This window comes from Symphalangus syndactylus, chromosome 20 (assembly GCF_028878055.3).
Source record: "Symphalangus syndactylus isolate Jambi chromosome 20, NHGRI_mSymSyn1-v2.1_pri, whole genome shotgun sequence".
NCBI lineage: Eukaryota > Metazoa > Chordata > Mammalia > Primates > Hylobatidae > Symphalangus > Symphalangus syndactylus.
Window position 1 is genome coordinate 44,247,265 of NC_072442.2, and position 15,292 is coordinate 44,262,556.

The 15,292-nt window shown below is 44.7% G+C and overlaps 1 protein-coding gene across 9 annotated transcripts in view; it reads left to right on the top strand.

The window, feature by feature from the left end:
* DHX8 (DEAH-box helicase 8) overlaps window positions 1–14,458 on the top strand; it is a 44,976-nt gene extending 30,518 nt beyond the window's left edge. For 4 of the 9 annotated variants that reach the window (XM_055258877.2, XM_063629098.1, XM_055258878.2 and 1 more), the window contains exons 17-23: window positions 764–904; window positions 4,886–5,041; window positions 7,831–7,968; window positions 8,454–8,582; window positions 9,062–9,258; window positions 9,736–9,915; window positions 11,293–11,986. In XM_055258877.2, coding sequence (XP_055114852.1) covers window positions 764–904; window positions 4,886–5,041; window positions 7,831–7,968; window positions 8,454–8,582; window positions 9,062–9,258; window positions 9,736–9,915; window positions 11,293–11,512 — 1,161 coding nt within the window. In that variant the 3' untranslated portion in view covers window positions 11,513–11,986. Of the gene's footprint in view, window positions 1–763; window positions 905–4,885; window positions 5,042–7,830; window positions 7,969–8,453; window positions 8,583–9,061; window positions 9,259–9,735; window positions 9,916–11,292; window positions 11,987–13,878 lie in introns of those variants that run through there. The other 5 variants (XM_055258879.2, XM_063629099.1, XM_063629100.1 and 2 more) reach the window with 2 other exon arrangements.
* Window positions 14,459–15,292: the final 834 nt, after the last annotated feature.

A 15,292-nucleotide genomic window follows, 5' to 3' on the forward strand; every position in this document is an offset into this window, starting at 1 on the left:
TCTATTCCTAATAATGAGAGTTCTTTCTAAGCAGGGCTTCTGTAGTTCTGTAGCAGGTAGAAGGCTTTCAGGACCAGTAAGATGCTGGCATGATGCGTGATATTCCGGTGCCCCCAGTGATGGTTTTTCCAAGCAATTGTGTTTTATTAGCTGAACCTCTGGGTAGAAGAACAGTGACAGTGCCAAGCTGAGACTAATAATCCTCCAGATCACATAGACTGCTACACACACGCAAACTGTGAAATTCTTGTGTCATCTCGTTGTTCATTTTATGATCAGTAAAAACAAGCAATCTCCCTCTTGTTCCACATACATATTCCACAAAATACAAGCAGCCCATTTTTTAGTCCAGATGTCTCGGTAGGGGAAAGAAAAATCTCATTTTGCATTGGCACATGTGATGCCAGGATATCTCTGCTTTCCCAGGGTGCTAGAAAATTAAAATTGTGGTAATCAACATTGGATCTAGAAAATGAGATATACAGTAGCTATTTGCACCAAATGAAATTGGCTTTTATTGGCCATAGCTTTTTCCTATTCCACTCACCTCTCAGGTACCATCCTTTTTCCAACTTAACTGTTAAGCAGAAGGCACCTTGCTTGTGCTGTTGGAGGCTGAGCTGGGATTAAGTGTCATTTTAACCATCTAGAGAGAGAGATAGCCACATATTCTTTTGGGAAGATATCTGGGTTCAGAAGACCCTTTCATACCTCAGGGCTGAGCCTGGGCACCTCACTCCAGCTTTGCCCCTCTTGCCTGCAGGTTGTGATTGCTACCAATATCGCAGAGACATCGCTGACTATTGATGGTATCTACTATGTGGTGGACCCAGGATTCGTGAAGCAGAAAGTTTACAATTCCAAGACAGGGATTGACCAGCTCGTGGTGACGCCTATTTCTCAGGTATGATGGCTTGTATCAACAGTTTTCCTGATAATCCTGGTTAGGGCCTTTCTGAGATTTTTTTATGGTTATATATTTCAAACTTGTTTTCAAAGATGAACTTTTATGATACTGGGTACTATAATGACATGAGGGAAGGATTTTTTGTTATTTGTTTTTAATCTTTTTTTATCCCCGAAGTCTGATTGAGCCTTGAAGTTTTTAATCTTTTTTTTTTTTTTTTTTTTTTGAGACTAAGTTTCACTCTTGTTGCCCAGGCTGGAGTGCAGTGGCGCAGTCTCGGCTCACTGCAACCTCTGCCTCCCGGGTTCAAGCGATTCTCCTGCCTCAGCCTCCCAAGTAGCTGGGATTACAGGCATGTGCCACCACACCCAGCTAATTTTCTATTTTTAGTAGAGACGGGGTTTCACCATGTTGGTCAGGCTGGTCTTGAACTCCCAACCTCAGATGATCCACCCGTCTTGGCCTCCCAAAGTGCTGGGATTACAGGTGTGAGCCACCATGCCTGGCCCTTTTTAATCTTTAGAATAGTATTCACCATTAAAATGCCCCCATAAGGCCAAACACCTTGGCTCACACCTGTAATCCCAGCACTTTGGAATGCTGAAGTGGGAGGATTGCTTGAGGCCAGGAGTTCTAAACTAGCCTGGGCAACATAGCAAGACCCTGTCACTATAAAAAATAAAAAAAAAAAATTAGCCTGGCATGGGGGCATGTGCCACCAGTCCCAGCTGCTTAAGAGTCTGAGAGGCCAGGCGCGGTGGCTCACGCTTGTAATCCCAGCACTTTGGGAGGCCGAGGCAGGCGGATCACGAGGTCAGGAGATCGAGACCACGGTGAAACCCCGTCTCTACTAAAAATACAAAAAATTAGCCGGGCGTGGTGGCAGGCGCCTGTAGTCCCAGCTACTTGGAGAGGCCGAGGCAGGAGAATGGCGTGAACCCGGGAGGTGGAGCTTGCAGTGAGCTGAGATTGCGCCACTGCACTCCAGCCTGGGCGACAGAGTGAGACTCCATCTCAAAAAAAAAAAAAAAAAAAAAAAAAAAAAGAAGAGTCTGAGGTGGGAGGATCACTTGAGCCCAGGAGTCTGAGGCTGCAGTGAGCTAGGATAGCGTCACTGCACTCTAGCTGGGGCAACAGAGCAAGACCGTGTCTCTAAAATAATAATAATAATTTGTTTAAATGCCCCATAAAACTAGAACATAAAAAAAGTTTGAATCCTAGTACCCTATATTACTTATTTTAGATGGAAAGATCAGTACTTTATTTTCTAGTACCTTGCTTAGCTACGAGATAGATATCTGAGATAATAATAAATTACATGATTTTCTGGTTTTTTGGTAATTATGGAATAATTTCCTGCCTAAATTACATTTAAAAATGAATTACCCGATCACTTTTTTGAGAGAAGTTTGGCAACAGTATATCCAAAACTTCAATGTTCATCTCTTTAACCTAACTGTTCTGCTTCTAGAAATTTATCTGGAAGTTAGAAATGATTAAATACATGTCCAAAGGTAATAGAAAAGGATGTTCATCGAAGCATTGTTTATATCAGAGGAAACCTGGAAAAAATTCTAAATGTATTCCAAAAGGGAAGTAGTTTAATAAATTATCGTATATTCATGCCATAGAATGTTGGTGGCATTAACATGGTGGCGTGTATCTATATTTAATGACATAAACATGTAACGATAATATTTTATTTGAAAAAGTGAGCCTACAAAACAGCATGAATGGTATAATCCAATTTTTGTTTAAAAATAGATGGTGAGCATTTCTGCAGAGTGTGTGTGAGTGAGCTGTGCCAAAGATTGAAAGCATGTAGTCTAAATGTTAGCCAAGATTATTTATGGGTGGTGCTACTAGATGATGTGCATTTTCTTTTATAGTTTTATATGTTGTCTTAATCTTTTACAGTAGGTATGTATTACTTTCATAATTTGTGAAAGCCATAAGGCTATTTTTATTTTGAAACTTAAGTAATAATAATAGCTAACACTTTTTGTTTCGTTTTGTTTTTTGAGATGGAGCCTCGCTCTGTCGCCCAGGCTGGAGTGCAATGGTGCTATCTCGGCTCACTGCAACCTCGGCCTCCTGGGTTCGAGTGATTCTTCTGCCTCAGCCTCCCAAGTAGCTGGGACTACAGGCGCATGCCACCATGACCACCTAATTTTTGTATTTTTGGTAGAGACGGGGTTTCACTGTCTTAGCCAGGATGGTCTCCATCTCCTGACCTCATGATCCACCCACCTCAGCTTCCCAAAGTGCTGGGATTACAGGCATGAGCCACTGCGCCTGGCCTGATAATAGCTAATACTTACAGTGCACTTAACATCCTAGATACGTGCATTGACTCAGTGCATTCTCGCATTGATCCTACGTGGTAGATATTATTTTCACAGATGAGGTGCCTAAGGCACAGAGGGGTTAGGTGATCTGCCTAACATCACAGAGCTAGTGGAGCCAAGATTTGAACCTGGGTAGCCTGGTTCCAGCTTGTATGCTCTATACTACTTGTTAGGGTGGTGGTGATCAAGAAATTAGTTACACATGCCTGTCGTGATTTGGGGAGAGACATCTGCAGAATGCTGTGGAGTCCAGCCACTGTGTGTGATTGCTGCCTGGATTTGTGTGGTTATTTGTCCTTTCATAACCTATCCTTTGGTTTGGAGCTGGCATAGTAATTTGTAAATCCTGGTACTGTTTGTAACAACAGATGGTTTTGTCCGAAAATGGCCCTCTTCAGATTGCTATTCATTGTTTCCTAGCAACCTATGGCTAAACTACATTTTTTTAATTAAAAAAAAATTAGTGTTTTCGAAATAGTGTTATATTATTTTTGAAACATAGAAGAAAAAAATTTACCCATCATCCTACTACTTCCACTGTTATCATTTTGCTGTTTTTCATTCCAGTTTTTTTTCATGCTTATTTCTTTCATGGTTGCAATTTTAGTAGTCAAGTAAGTATGCAGTTTTGTATATTTTTTTGAGTATTTAATTTTCCTATTAGAATAATACATGTTCAATATTTGGTAAAGTCTAAAGAAAATAGACCTCATCTGCAATCAGATCAGGTCTAAACCTACTATCAGAGTTAGCCACTGTTAACATTTTAGGGTTTTTTTCCCCTAGTCATTTCCTTCTAGTAGTTGATATATAAAGACTTACTAAAATTATTTTACATTGCATTTTGCATTTAATGCGAATGAACATTTTCTTCTGTCATTTAACATTGCAAACATGATTTTTATTTTTATTTTTTATTTACTTTGAGTCAGGGTCAGTCTCTGTTGTTGCCCAGGCTGTGGTGCAGTGGTATGATTACGGCTCACTGCAGCCAGCCTCGACCTCCCCAGGCTCAGGTGATCCTCCTATCTGAGCCTCCTGAATACTGGGACTGCAGGCGTGAGCCACCACACCAAGCTAATTTTTGTATTTTTTGTAGAGATGGAGTTTCAACATATTGCCCTGGCTGGTCTCAAACTCCTGGGCTCAGGCGATCTGCCCACCTTGGCCTTCCAAAGTGCTGGGATTATAGGCATGAGCCATGACGCCTGGCCTGCAAACATAATTTTTAAAATGACTGTGGAGTCATCATTGGGATGATTGACATAATATATTTATTTCACTTACATTTTTGGTCATAACTGTGGGGATGGTGTTCTGTCATCTTGTTTTATGCTTTCTCTTATGTTGCACCACACTATTTTGAAGATATATGTCTGAGATCTGTATAATATTTCTTCCATTAACCCTGCTTGTATTGCCTCCCTTGAACAAACTTCCCCGAAGTGCTGAGTATGGAGAGGGGAAGATAAGAGCATTGGTAGTCTTGGAAATGGTCCCAAAGGAAGTGAAATCAACCCCATTTCTGATTTTGCCAGTTGCTAATTGTCCCCCTTTTAACAGATATCCTAGGTAAAGCTGTTAAGCAGTGTTTAACAGATATGTTGCTTTTATATGCCCACCCCTCTAGGCTCAGGCAAAGCAACGAGCTGGCAGAGCTGGGAGAACAGGCCCAGGGAAGTGTTACAGGCTGTACACAGAACGTGCCTACCGAGATGAAATGCTGACCACCAACGTGCCGGAAATCCAGAGAACCAACTTAGCAAGCACAGTGCTGTCACTCAAGGTAGAAATCACTGTCTTGTTAAAATGGGTTGGTGGAACAGTCCAATCCTGGCCTTCATAAATGAATCTCAGTTTTATGAACTTTGTTAAATACTTTAGTAACCTCATGAAACCAGTCCCTTTGAGTGAAATGCAAATGGCTGTGATAACAGCCTCTCACGGCAGGTCTGGGGCTAAGTTGGCATGTCTGCTATGAACACACATTTTTTCTTACCATAACAACCAGCAGGATATTAGGTTGTAAAAGGTTCTAGTTAGGAGCATTTTCTAAAAGGAAATTAGAAAAATATAATCAATGCCAAACTGTGGACAAACACACCTAACCTCAACCACTTTAGCACTCAGATCCAATTCTGTTCTTTTAGAACGAGAGAAAAACCCCCTGTTCAAAAACTTTGCAAGGGAACTGTCAGTACAGATTTCAGACTGGCTCTCAGGGGCTTGGTTTTCATTCTGAATCATTGTTCTTCCTCTCTCAGTCCCCAGTGAGGACTTCATTCTCTTTTGGCAGGAGGAGCTATATGAGTAATTTCCCAGCTGATGGCGTTTCCCCCAACATTGATGCTACTCTGGAGCCCTGGTACTTTCTGGTTCAGGGTGCTCTGTTGTCATTTATTATTTATTGCCTGTAAAAGAGGCTAAAACAGAGCTTTGGAAAGAAAAAAGAAACCTACTCCAGTCTCTGAAGTGCCAACAGAGAGACATCTGTGGCTCGGACTTCAGCTCCAAACTGTGACTTTGGGCAAGTTTATTTACTTTGCCCTCTGCTCTGTGTTCTCCTCTGAAAAAGGGGCTGTTAATAGTATTTGTTGGAAAGATAAGTGAGATAATGTAGGTAAAGGCACCTGGCACAGTGCTTGATGATTGCTAACATAATTCCTCATAGTTATTATTCACACAATAAACATTTATTGAACACTTGCTGTGTTTATGGTCACGATCACTTTATGAGAAAGAAATAGAAAGCTTAGGTCCTACCACATCACACTTTATATACACTTGAATCGTGCATCATTCAGTTGTTTCTTTTATTCATCGAATTAGCTAATGTATTGAACACCTGCTACGTGCCAGGCGTGTAGATTGCACTGTGGTGGTTTTGTGAACATAGTTCTCACCCAGTGTGAACTCTCTGAAAGCAGGGGCCATATCCTGGCCATCTTTATATCCCTCCCACCTAACATGGTACGAGATCCCTCATAGATATATAGTAGAAATGATGTATGCAAGAGACAGGACAAGTTGGTAGACTATATTATTATTATTACCGTAAAATGCGTAACAACATTTACTACTGTAAGCTTTTTAAAGTATACAATTCAGTGGCATTAAATACATTCAAGATGTTGTACAACCATCACCAACATCCATTTCCAGAACTTTTTCATTGTCCCAAACAGAAACTCTGTACCCGTTAAACAGTAACTCCCCTTTCCCCCTTCCTCTATCCCTTGGTAACTACTCTTCTACTTTCTACCTCTTTGAATTTGTCTATTCTAGATAGCCTCATTTAAGTGGAATCATACAATATTCTTTTGTGTCTGACCTGTTTCTCTTAGAATAATGTTTTCAAGATTTATTCATGTTATTTTCAAGGTTTATCCATTTATTTCATTCCTTTCTAAGGGTGAATAGTATTCTGTTGTATGTATATACCACATTTTGTTTATCCATTCATCAGCAGATGGACATTTGGATTGTTTCTACCTTTTGGCTATTATCAATAATGCTGCTATGAACATTAGTGTGCAGGTATCTGTTTGAGTCTGCTTTCAGTTCTTTTGGATATATACCTAGAAGTGTAATTGCTGGGTCATGTGCTAATTCTGTATTTAGCCTATTAAGGAACCACTAAACAGTGGCTGCAACATCTTACATTCCCACCAGCAATGCATGAGGTTTCTGATGTCTCCCATCCTCACCGACATTTGTTAGTTTCTGTTTTTTAAAAAAATTATTGCCATCCTAGTGGGTATGAAGTGATATCTCATTGTGGTTTTGATTTGCATTTCCCTAATTACTACTGATGTTGTGCATCTGTGCATCTTTTTATGTGCTTGTTGGCCATTTGTATATCTTCTTCGAAGAAATGTCTATTCAAGCTCTTTGCCTATTTTTTAAATTGAGTTGTTTGTCCTTTTGTTGTTGAGTCGTACATATTGCCATTTTGAGAGAGTGTTAGGGTTTTGTTTTTTTTTTTTTTTTAGAAGACGTTTTATCATGTTGCCCAGGCTGGTCTCAACTCCTGGGCTCAAGTGATTCTCCCTCCTTGGCCTCCCAAACTGCTGGGATTACAGGTGTGAGCCACCATGCCCAACTGAGAGAGTAAAGTTTCCTGAGAAATTATGTGCTTTCCTTTGGGAGGCCGAGGCAGGCGGATCACTTGAGGTCAGGAGTTCAAGACCAGCCCAGCCAACATGGTAAAACCCCATCTCTACTGAAAATACAAAAATTAGCTGGGCATGATGGCGGGTGCCTGTAATCCCAGCTATTTGGGATGCTGAGGCAGGAGAATCGCTTGAACGTAGGAGGTGGAGGTTGCCGTGAGCTGAGATTGGGCCACTGCACTCCAGCCTGGGCGACAGAGTGAGACTCCGTCTCAAGTATGTGCTTTCTATTATAATAGTCTGAATTTTATGTGGCCCAGCCCTGGAAGTTACCACCAGTCTCACTGGTGGCTTCCTAATTGCAATTGAAGAAATGGGAAATAAAGTAACAAGTAGCTTCCCCACATGCTGACACTGGCTAGACTGACCCTCTTATCAGATGCCTTCTTCCTTTCTGTTCTAGGCCATGGGTATCAATGATCTGCTGTCCTTTGATTTCATGGATGCCCCACCTATGGAAACTTTGATCACAGCCATGGAGCAGCTGTACACACTGGGGGCCCTGGATGATGAGGGCCTGCTTACTCGCTTGGGCCGCCGGGTAAGGGACAGACTTAATCTTGTGCTTTTGGGAAGATTCCCTGGTCAGCCTTTCACATCCTTCGGTCTGTACAAAATCAGGCTGAGGCCGTGGATAAGCTTTGAGTAGAATTCTAAATGTTTGTTTTTAACCTGAATTTTTCCACTATCACTTTAAACTGTTTCTTCGTTATACAAAAAGGTGTTCTGTTCATAGTTAATTTTGCCTGAGGATGTATTACTGAATATAGCCTTACTTAGAAACGGCATCTGCAAAATTCTCATCTACCCCAACAGTAGTTATATGCTTGGTCACATACATCCTGTTGGAGTTTATTTGGGAAAAGAATAAACAACAGCATTCTTCTGATAGAGAAAGGCATCCCAAGGCATCAGTATGCTTTGGGAAAATCTGTGTTGTTACCCACTCTGACCAAGGTCTTGCTACGGTGAATCGAAATGTGTCTTCCACAGGGAAGCAGTTGTAGTCTTTTTTTCTCCCTTTAGATGGCAGAGTTCCCTCTGGAGCCAATGCTATGCAAAATGCTCATCATGTCTGTGCATCTGGGCTGCAGTGAGGAAATGCTGACCATTGTATCCATGCTGTCTGTGCAGAACGTCTTCTATAGGCCTAAGGTAGGAAGTTCAGATCCAAGTTTAGATGGGGGTGCCGTGAAGTTGGAGTAGTTGGCCTGTTGCCATTCCGATGCTTGATGTGGACTTTTTTTTTTTCTTTTTTTTGAGATGGAGTCTCACTCTGTTGCCCAGGTGCAGTGGAATGATCTTGCAATCTCTACCTCCCGAGTTCAAGCAATTCTCCTGCCTCAGCCTCCAGAGCAGCTGGGATTACAGGCGTGCGCCACCATGCCCTGCTAATTTTTATATTTTTAGTAGAGACAGGGTTGCACCATGTTGGCCAGGCTGGTCTCAAACTCCTGGCCTCAAGTGATCCTCTTGCCTCAGCCTCCCAAAATGCTAGGATTACAGGCCTGAGCAATCATGCCTAGCCTGATGTGGACACTTTTGATAGGGTCTTGTAGGGCTCCCTAGAATTGCTCCATGTTCAGTTAGTAGCTGTTGAGTCAGAAATGTTCCTCTGTCCCACTGCTTGGCAGGATAAACAAGCCCTTGCAGATCAGAAGAAGGCCAAATTCCACCAGACTGAAGGGGACCACCTCACCCTGCTAGCTGTGTACAACTCCTGGAAGAACAACAAGTTCTCCAACCCATGGTGCTATGAGAACTTTATCCAGGCTCGTTCCCTGCGCCGGGCCCAGGACATTCGCAAGCAGATGTTAGGCATAATGGACAGGTAAGTCGGAATCTGATGACTCTACATGTTTGAGTTGAACCACCTTGAGTATCGTGTCTGTTCATCTCTGTGTACCTATAAAGCTGTAGGCACCTTTTCTCTTGCTCCTCACATAACCCTTTTCCTCTAGCTTTTCCATCTTTGTTATATTCCTTCTCCCCAAGCAAGGGTATGCCTGAGAATTACCTCAGAAAGTACCTAAGAGGAAGATTATTTGTTGTTGAAAAAATGCTCTTTGTTTGCAACCCTCTGGAACATTATTACTGTGGAATTGAATACCTGTCTAAACAAAGTATCTGTCTCTGAGTGCCTCCGTCCACCCACTGTGTAGAGCTGCCTCTGTAGTACACTTAGGGCTGGAAGGAAGGCCCTGGTGACTATTCTGGGCACCCCAAGATGGACGTGTTGGGCACTGTCACTGTGAAAATAGACCTGAGAAAGCCGAGTGGGCCCATATCTTTTGTCCTATCTTGATAGACACAAGCTGGATGTTGTTTCCTGTGGCAAGTCCACAGTCCGAGTGCAGAAGGCCATCTGCAGTGGGTTCTTCCGTAATGCTGCCAAGAAAGACCCACAGGAGGGTTACCGGACACTGATCGACCAGCAGGTGGTCTATATCCATCCTTCCAGTGCCCTCTTCAACAGACAGCCAGAATGGTAGGTGGACATGTCCCAGGGTCTAGGGGCTTTTCTGGGCAGAGAAAAACCTGTAAATCTTTATTTTGTGATTGTGTCTTCACTACTCCCAGTATGTCCTAGTATAACACTGCTTGCCTTTCTAGAGCAGCAGAAACCTGAATTAGGCACAATGTATCAAACCCTATGAGAGAATTAAAATCATAGGGATGAGACCTAGTTGAAAAAAAAAAATTGTGGTTTAAAAAAACTACCTGTGGCCAGGCACGGTGGCTCACGCCTGTAATCCCAGCACTTTGGGAGGCTGAGGCAGGCAGATCAGCCGAGGTTGGGAGTTCAAGACCAGCCTGACCAACATGGAGAAACCTTGTTTCTACTAAAAATACAAAATTAGCCAGGTGTGGTGGCACATGCCTGCAATCCCAGCTACTTGGGAGGCTGAGATAGGACAATCGCTTGAACCCAGGAGGTGGAGGTTGCGGTGAGCCAAGATTGCCCATTGCATTCCAGCCTGGGCAACAAGAGCGAAATTCCATCTCAAAAAAAAAAAAAAAAAAAAAACCAACTACCTAGTGGCCGGGCTTGGTGGCTCACGTCTGTGATCCCAGCACTTTGGAAGGCCGAGGCAGGTGGATCACCAGAGGTCAAGAATTCCAGGCCAGCCTGACCAACATAGTGAAGCCATGTCTCTACTAAAAATACAAAATAGCTGGGCGTGGTGGCAGGCACCTGTAATCCCAGCTACTTGGGAGGCTGAGACATGAGAATAGCTTGAACCCGGGAGGCGGAGGTTGCAGTGAGCCGAGATTGCGCCACTGCACTCCAGCCTGGAAGACAGAGCGAGACTGTCTCAAAAAAAAAAAAAAAAAACTACCTAGCTATGTAGTTTTAAAAAATTGTTTTAAAATAGCATTTTTAAAAAATTGGACTCTATCTAGAACCCTAATATAAAACTGATTTAAAAACACCATGTTATCACAGTAGAAGGGTTAGAAATGTGGCTCCTTGCATGTTTGGCCTTCTCCATCCATTGTGGCAGTGTGAGGCCCCTCTTCAGAGCCCTAGAATTCTGTGGAAACATTCTAATAAACCACCCTCACATTTTATAGAGCAAGAAACAGATTAGAGAAGGGATGTAATTGGCTCCATGTCACTTAACTTGTTAGAGCCAGAGCCAGGACTAGAACACATTCTCCTGAGACCTTTCTTGTGGTTAGAGGTGTGCGGGTGCTTCAGTATTGGGGTGTGGCTGTCATAAACAGACTGCAGTCTTATAGGTGTCAGGCAGGAGATGTAATAGTATAAAATGTAAGCTCAGCTGAAGCCTACTAGGGACCAGGTCGACTGTAGAGTGAGGCCTGTATCCAGAGGCTTGAGTCCTATCTCTGTCCCCCTCAGGGTGGTGTACCATGAGCTGGTGCTGACCACCAAGGAATACATGCGTGAAGTTACCACCATCGACCCTCGGTGGCTTGTGGAGTTTGCCCCAGCCTTCTTCAAGGTCTCAGACCCAACTAAGCTAAGCAAACAGAAGAAGCAACAGCGTCTTGAACCCTTATACAACCGCTATGAGGAACCCAACGCCTGGAGAATATCCCGGGCCTTCCGACGGCGCTGAAAGGCAAGATTGTTCATTTGCCTCTCCAGCAGCAGTAGCCGGGGCTTGGACTTATCAATGACAGGCTGGTCCTGAGGATACAGCTGTCCTGTGACTGACTGTCTTAACTGAGCATTTTCTCAACTTGACTCTCATTTCTTCCCTGCTGGTAAAATAGAAACAGGGATTTAAGCCTGGCTTTGGCAAGAGCCTCCAGCCTCCATCGCCTCAAGTCCTTGGGCCCAGTTGGGAGCTCATATCTAACACAGAGACACATTGCATCAACTTCAAGAAAGGGACAATTTGTGCAGCCCCAGGATGGGAAGGTGGAGTGGGCGAGCATCTTGTGCAGGGACATGGTGAGGGCCCTGATGCCCCAGCTAGCAGGAGCTACTGTGCTCATCTAAAGTGTTTGCCCCACTTCCCACCCCCTCTCCAGCCCCTGTACTTTGGCTTGACCTCCTGGAAATATTTATTTTCTTAAGGAAACAAAAATGATTTTCTGTGACTGTTTTCTTTTAGCCAAAAGGTTAGGATATTGGCCTGGGCTCAGGGTGAGGGAGATTTAGTATCTGTGCTCTGGCACACATGATGAGAATCCCCTAAAACCAGAGCGCAGGGCCTCTTTGCGCTCGGAAACGACGTACAGCGCAGACTTGCAGCCTTGTCTTTCAGCATCAGCACTAGCTGGGCCATGCTGGGGGATCGCCCCATGATCAACCATGTCCTCTCCACAGAGCACTGCAGTCTGGAGGCCTGAGTGGCTACAGATGGCACATATTAAATACAGAAGGTTTCCCCTTGCTCCCTCCACCTCCCACCACATTCGCAATGTGCAGCATGTCCCATTTCCTTTTGAAACATACTAAATAACAACACAGCTTTTATTTTATTTTGTTCTTAATTTTTTCTCCTGAGGTCCTGGATGGACTTTAACAAAGGGATTTTATAGTCAGAACCTCCCTTTCCCCACTCCAAACAGAAAACAAACATAACACCTCTCCTCTCAGCTGGTTTGTGCTGCCCAGTATCTGTGCTGCAGGGCTTGTTCTCAGTGGTTTTTTCTTAGCACTTGCTTGGGGAATGGCCACCTCCTTGTGCCCCCCTCACAGCTCCTGAGGAGGGTTGTTTTTTTTTCTTCCCATAGAAATGGGTTCCCACTGTGCTGCCCAGGCTGCTCTCCAATTCCTGGCCTCAAGCAATTGTCCTGCCTCTGCCTCCCAAAGCGCTGGGATTACAGTCAAGAGCCACTGTCCTCCGCACTGAGGAGGCTCCTTACCTGGCGGAACATCAGGCAGGTCTTGCAAGGCCAGGTTGCGGAACTTGTGGAAAGCTGATCTGGATGTAGTGCTTGTAGAGAAGCTTCTGAGAGATTGGGCACATCCTGTTATGGTGCTGCTTCTCCTGTCCTTATGTTATTAGTAAGTTCTGAAGTGATGTAAATGCTAGAACTACTGTAGAACTGTATGCCAGACACTAAGAGAGACTATATAACATTCTAGGATATAAAGGAATGTATGTTGTCACTGGACAGCAAACCACACCCTAAAGACACAATTCAGAAAGAGTCTGAGGGAGAGGAATATAGGCCAGGCAATCTGCTGACTGCAGATCCCTGCCCCTTCATTAAGCTGAGTGAGTGCCTCCTGATTCTGTCTGAGTATGCGCCTTCGTAAGCCCAGGCCAGTAATCAAGGGGCAGGGCATTGTTGTGTGTTAACCTTGAAGGCCTTCTGGGGAGAGACAGTACAGGGACCTCAAATGAAACCAAAGGGGAAACGAGGACTGGGCACCCACCTCCCCAATCTCGTTTTGTTTTGTTTTTGTTGAGACACGGTCTTGCCATCTTGCCTAGGCTGGCGTCAAACTCCTGGGCTCCAGTGATCTTCCCGCCTCAGCCTCCTGAGTAGCTGGGACTATAGGTGCATGCCACCACACCTGGCTCCCAGTCCTAATTCCAGCCTAAAATTTCCCCATTCAGAAACCCTCCTGGATATAGTGGCCCAGCCTGTCCTGACTGAGTGCCCAGCACTGACAATGTTGACACCTGGGAAGGGAGGGTTGGGTTTCAAGCTGAGGTTGAAAAGGGATGTTGAATGGGCCAAGGATAAGGGACAGAAGGGTTGGTTATCTTTCTGGCTCAGGTGGAGGAAAAAGAAGGATCCCCATTCTGTGGGTGTTCCTTGACCATCTCTACCCTAGAGCTGAGGTCACTCCTCTGCTATGACAACATAGCTGGGTTCTGACCTTTTGACCATCAGGAAAGCAATGTCAGCAGCTGAGCTGAGCCTGCTCTGAGGGAGAAGAGGGGGTCCTGTGCAGATGCAGAAGGGGAGTTTGCCTGCTGCTCTCACACAATGGAGCCCTTGTTTCTCTTCCTTGAACCAGTATTTCCCAAGATGGAGTGACAGCCCAGGAGAGGATGTGGGTCTCATGCAGAGAGCTGGGATCTTCTTGGCTATTAAAGTATATTGTTCACCCCCACCCAACAAGAACCAAGCTCAGGAGTTGCCTGCCTCTGCACACATGCTGAGTGCGCTGTTTGTGTATATGGGGGGACCGGCCCTATGGGGCATGTGTGAGCTCCGCAGCTGGGTCAGGCTCCTCGGTCCAGGTTTACTTCATCGCATCTGGACGTGATTTGGCTTTGACTGTCTGTCCTGCAGCCCAAAGCACTTCCTCCTCGTGGTTGCTGTAGCTGTCTCATTGGAGCAGTGCCTCTCCAAGTTTGAGGATTTGAACAAAGAACTGGGACTGGTGACTTGTTAATAAACAGTTCAGAGGGCAGAGGGCAATCATCTCAGCTTGTGGAGACCTTTCTTTCCCTGGATGCTGCTTCTCAGCTAAATCCCTCTCTCTTTTTGTGTGTGTATTCAGCCCTCAGGGTTTCCACCTGATTTTTACACCTTCTTCCCACCATGATAGCTTGGCTTTAATGTGGAATTAAATTATATACTTTTAAAACCTGTTTTTTTTTTGTGACGGAGTCTTGCTCTGTCGCCCAGGCTGGAGTGCAGTGGCGCGATCTCGGCTCACTGCTGCAAGCTCCGCCTCCCGGGTTCACACCATTCTCCTGCCTTAGCCTCTCCGAGTAGCTGGGACTACAGGCGCCCGCCACCACGCCTGGCTAATTTTTTGTATTTTTTAGTAGAGACGGGGTTTCACCGTGGTCTCGATCTCCTGACCTCGTGATCCGCCCGCCTCGGCCTCCCAAAGTGCTGGGATTACAAGCGTGAGCCACCGCGCCCGGCCTAAAACCTGTTTTTAAATTTTTCTGTTTCTTGCACTAAATAGTGTCAGTACATTGATATTTTGTGTTTCTAGGAAGAAGTAATGTTGCTTTTTATTTGTGGGTAGTGGTCGAGGAGCATCCCTTCCTGCAAGGGATGGTCTCAGGTTGGTGCTGGGCCAACATGAGACATGAACAGAGTTGGGCTGGTCCAACCTCAGCACAGCTGCAGTTTCTATTTAACAGGAGAGCACCGGTTTTTACCTGAGCATGTCTCCTGGGCAGCGGTTTACATAGGAGCTGGCTCTAGAACCACCCATTCTGCCCCTCCCACCTGTTGTCACATCTCGGTCATACTTTCTCCATAGGTGTCACCATGTTGTCTGCTTTGCCATTTTTACCTACCCCCAAAAAACTCAGCCTCAGGACTCTGATCTCTCCCAAATTTGGGCAAGGAGAATCTAGGTGTTTCCCACTCCCCCGAAGATCTAATCTCCACTGGCCAGAATCCAGGGCCTGCTCTAGCCTCTCTCTGTACCATCTGGCCTGGGAGCCTTTCTCCTTTGCCCCATT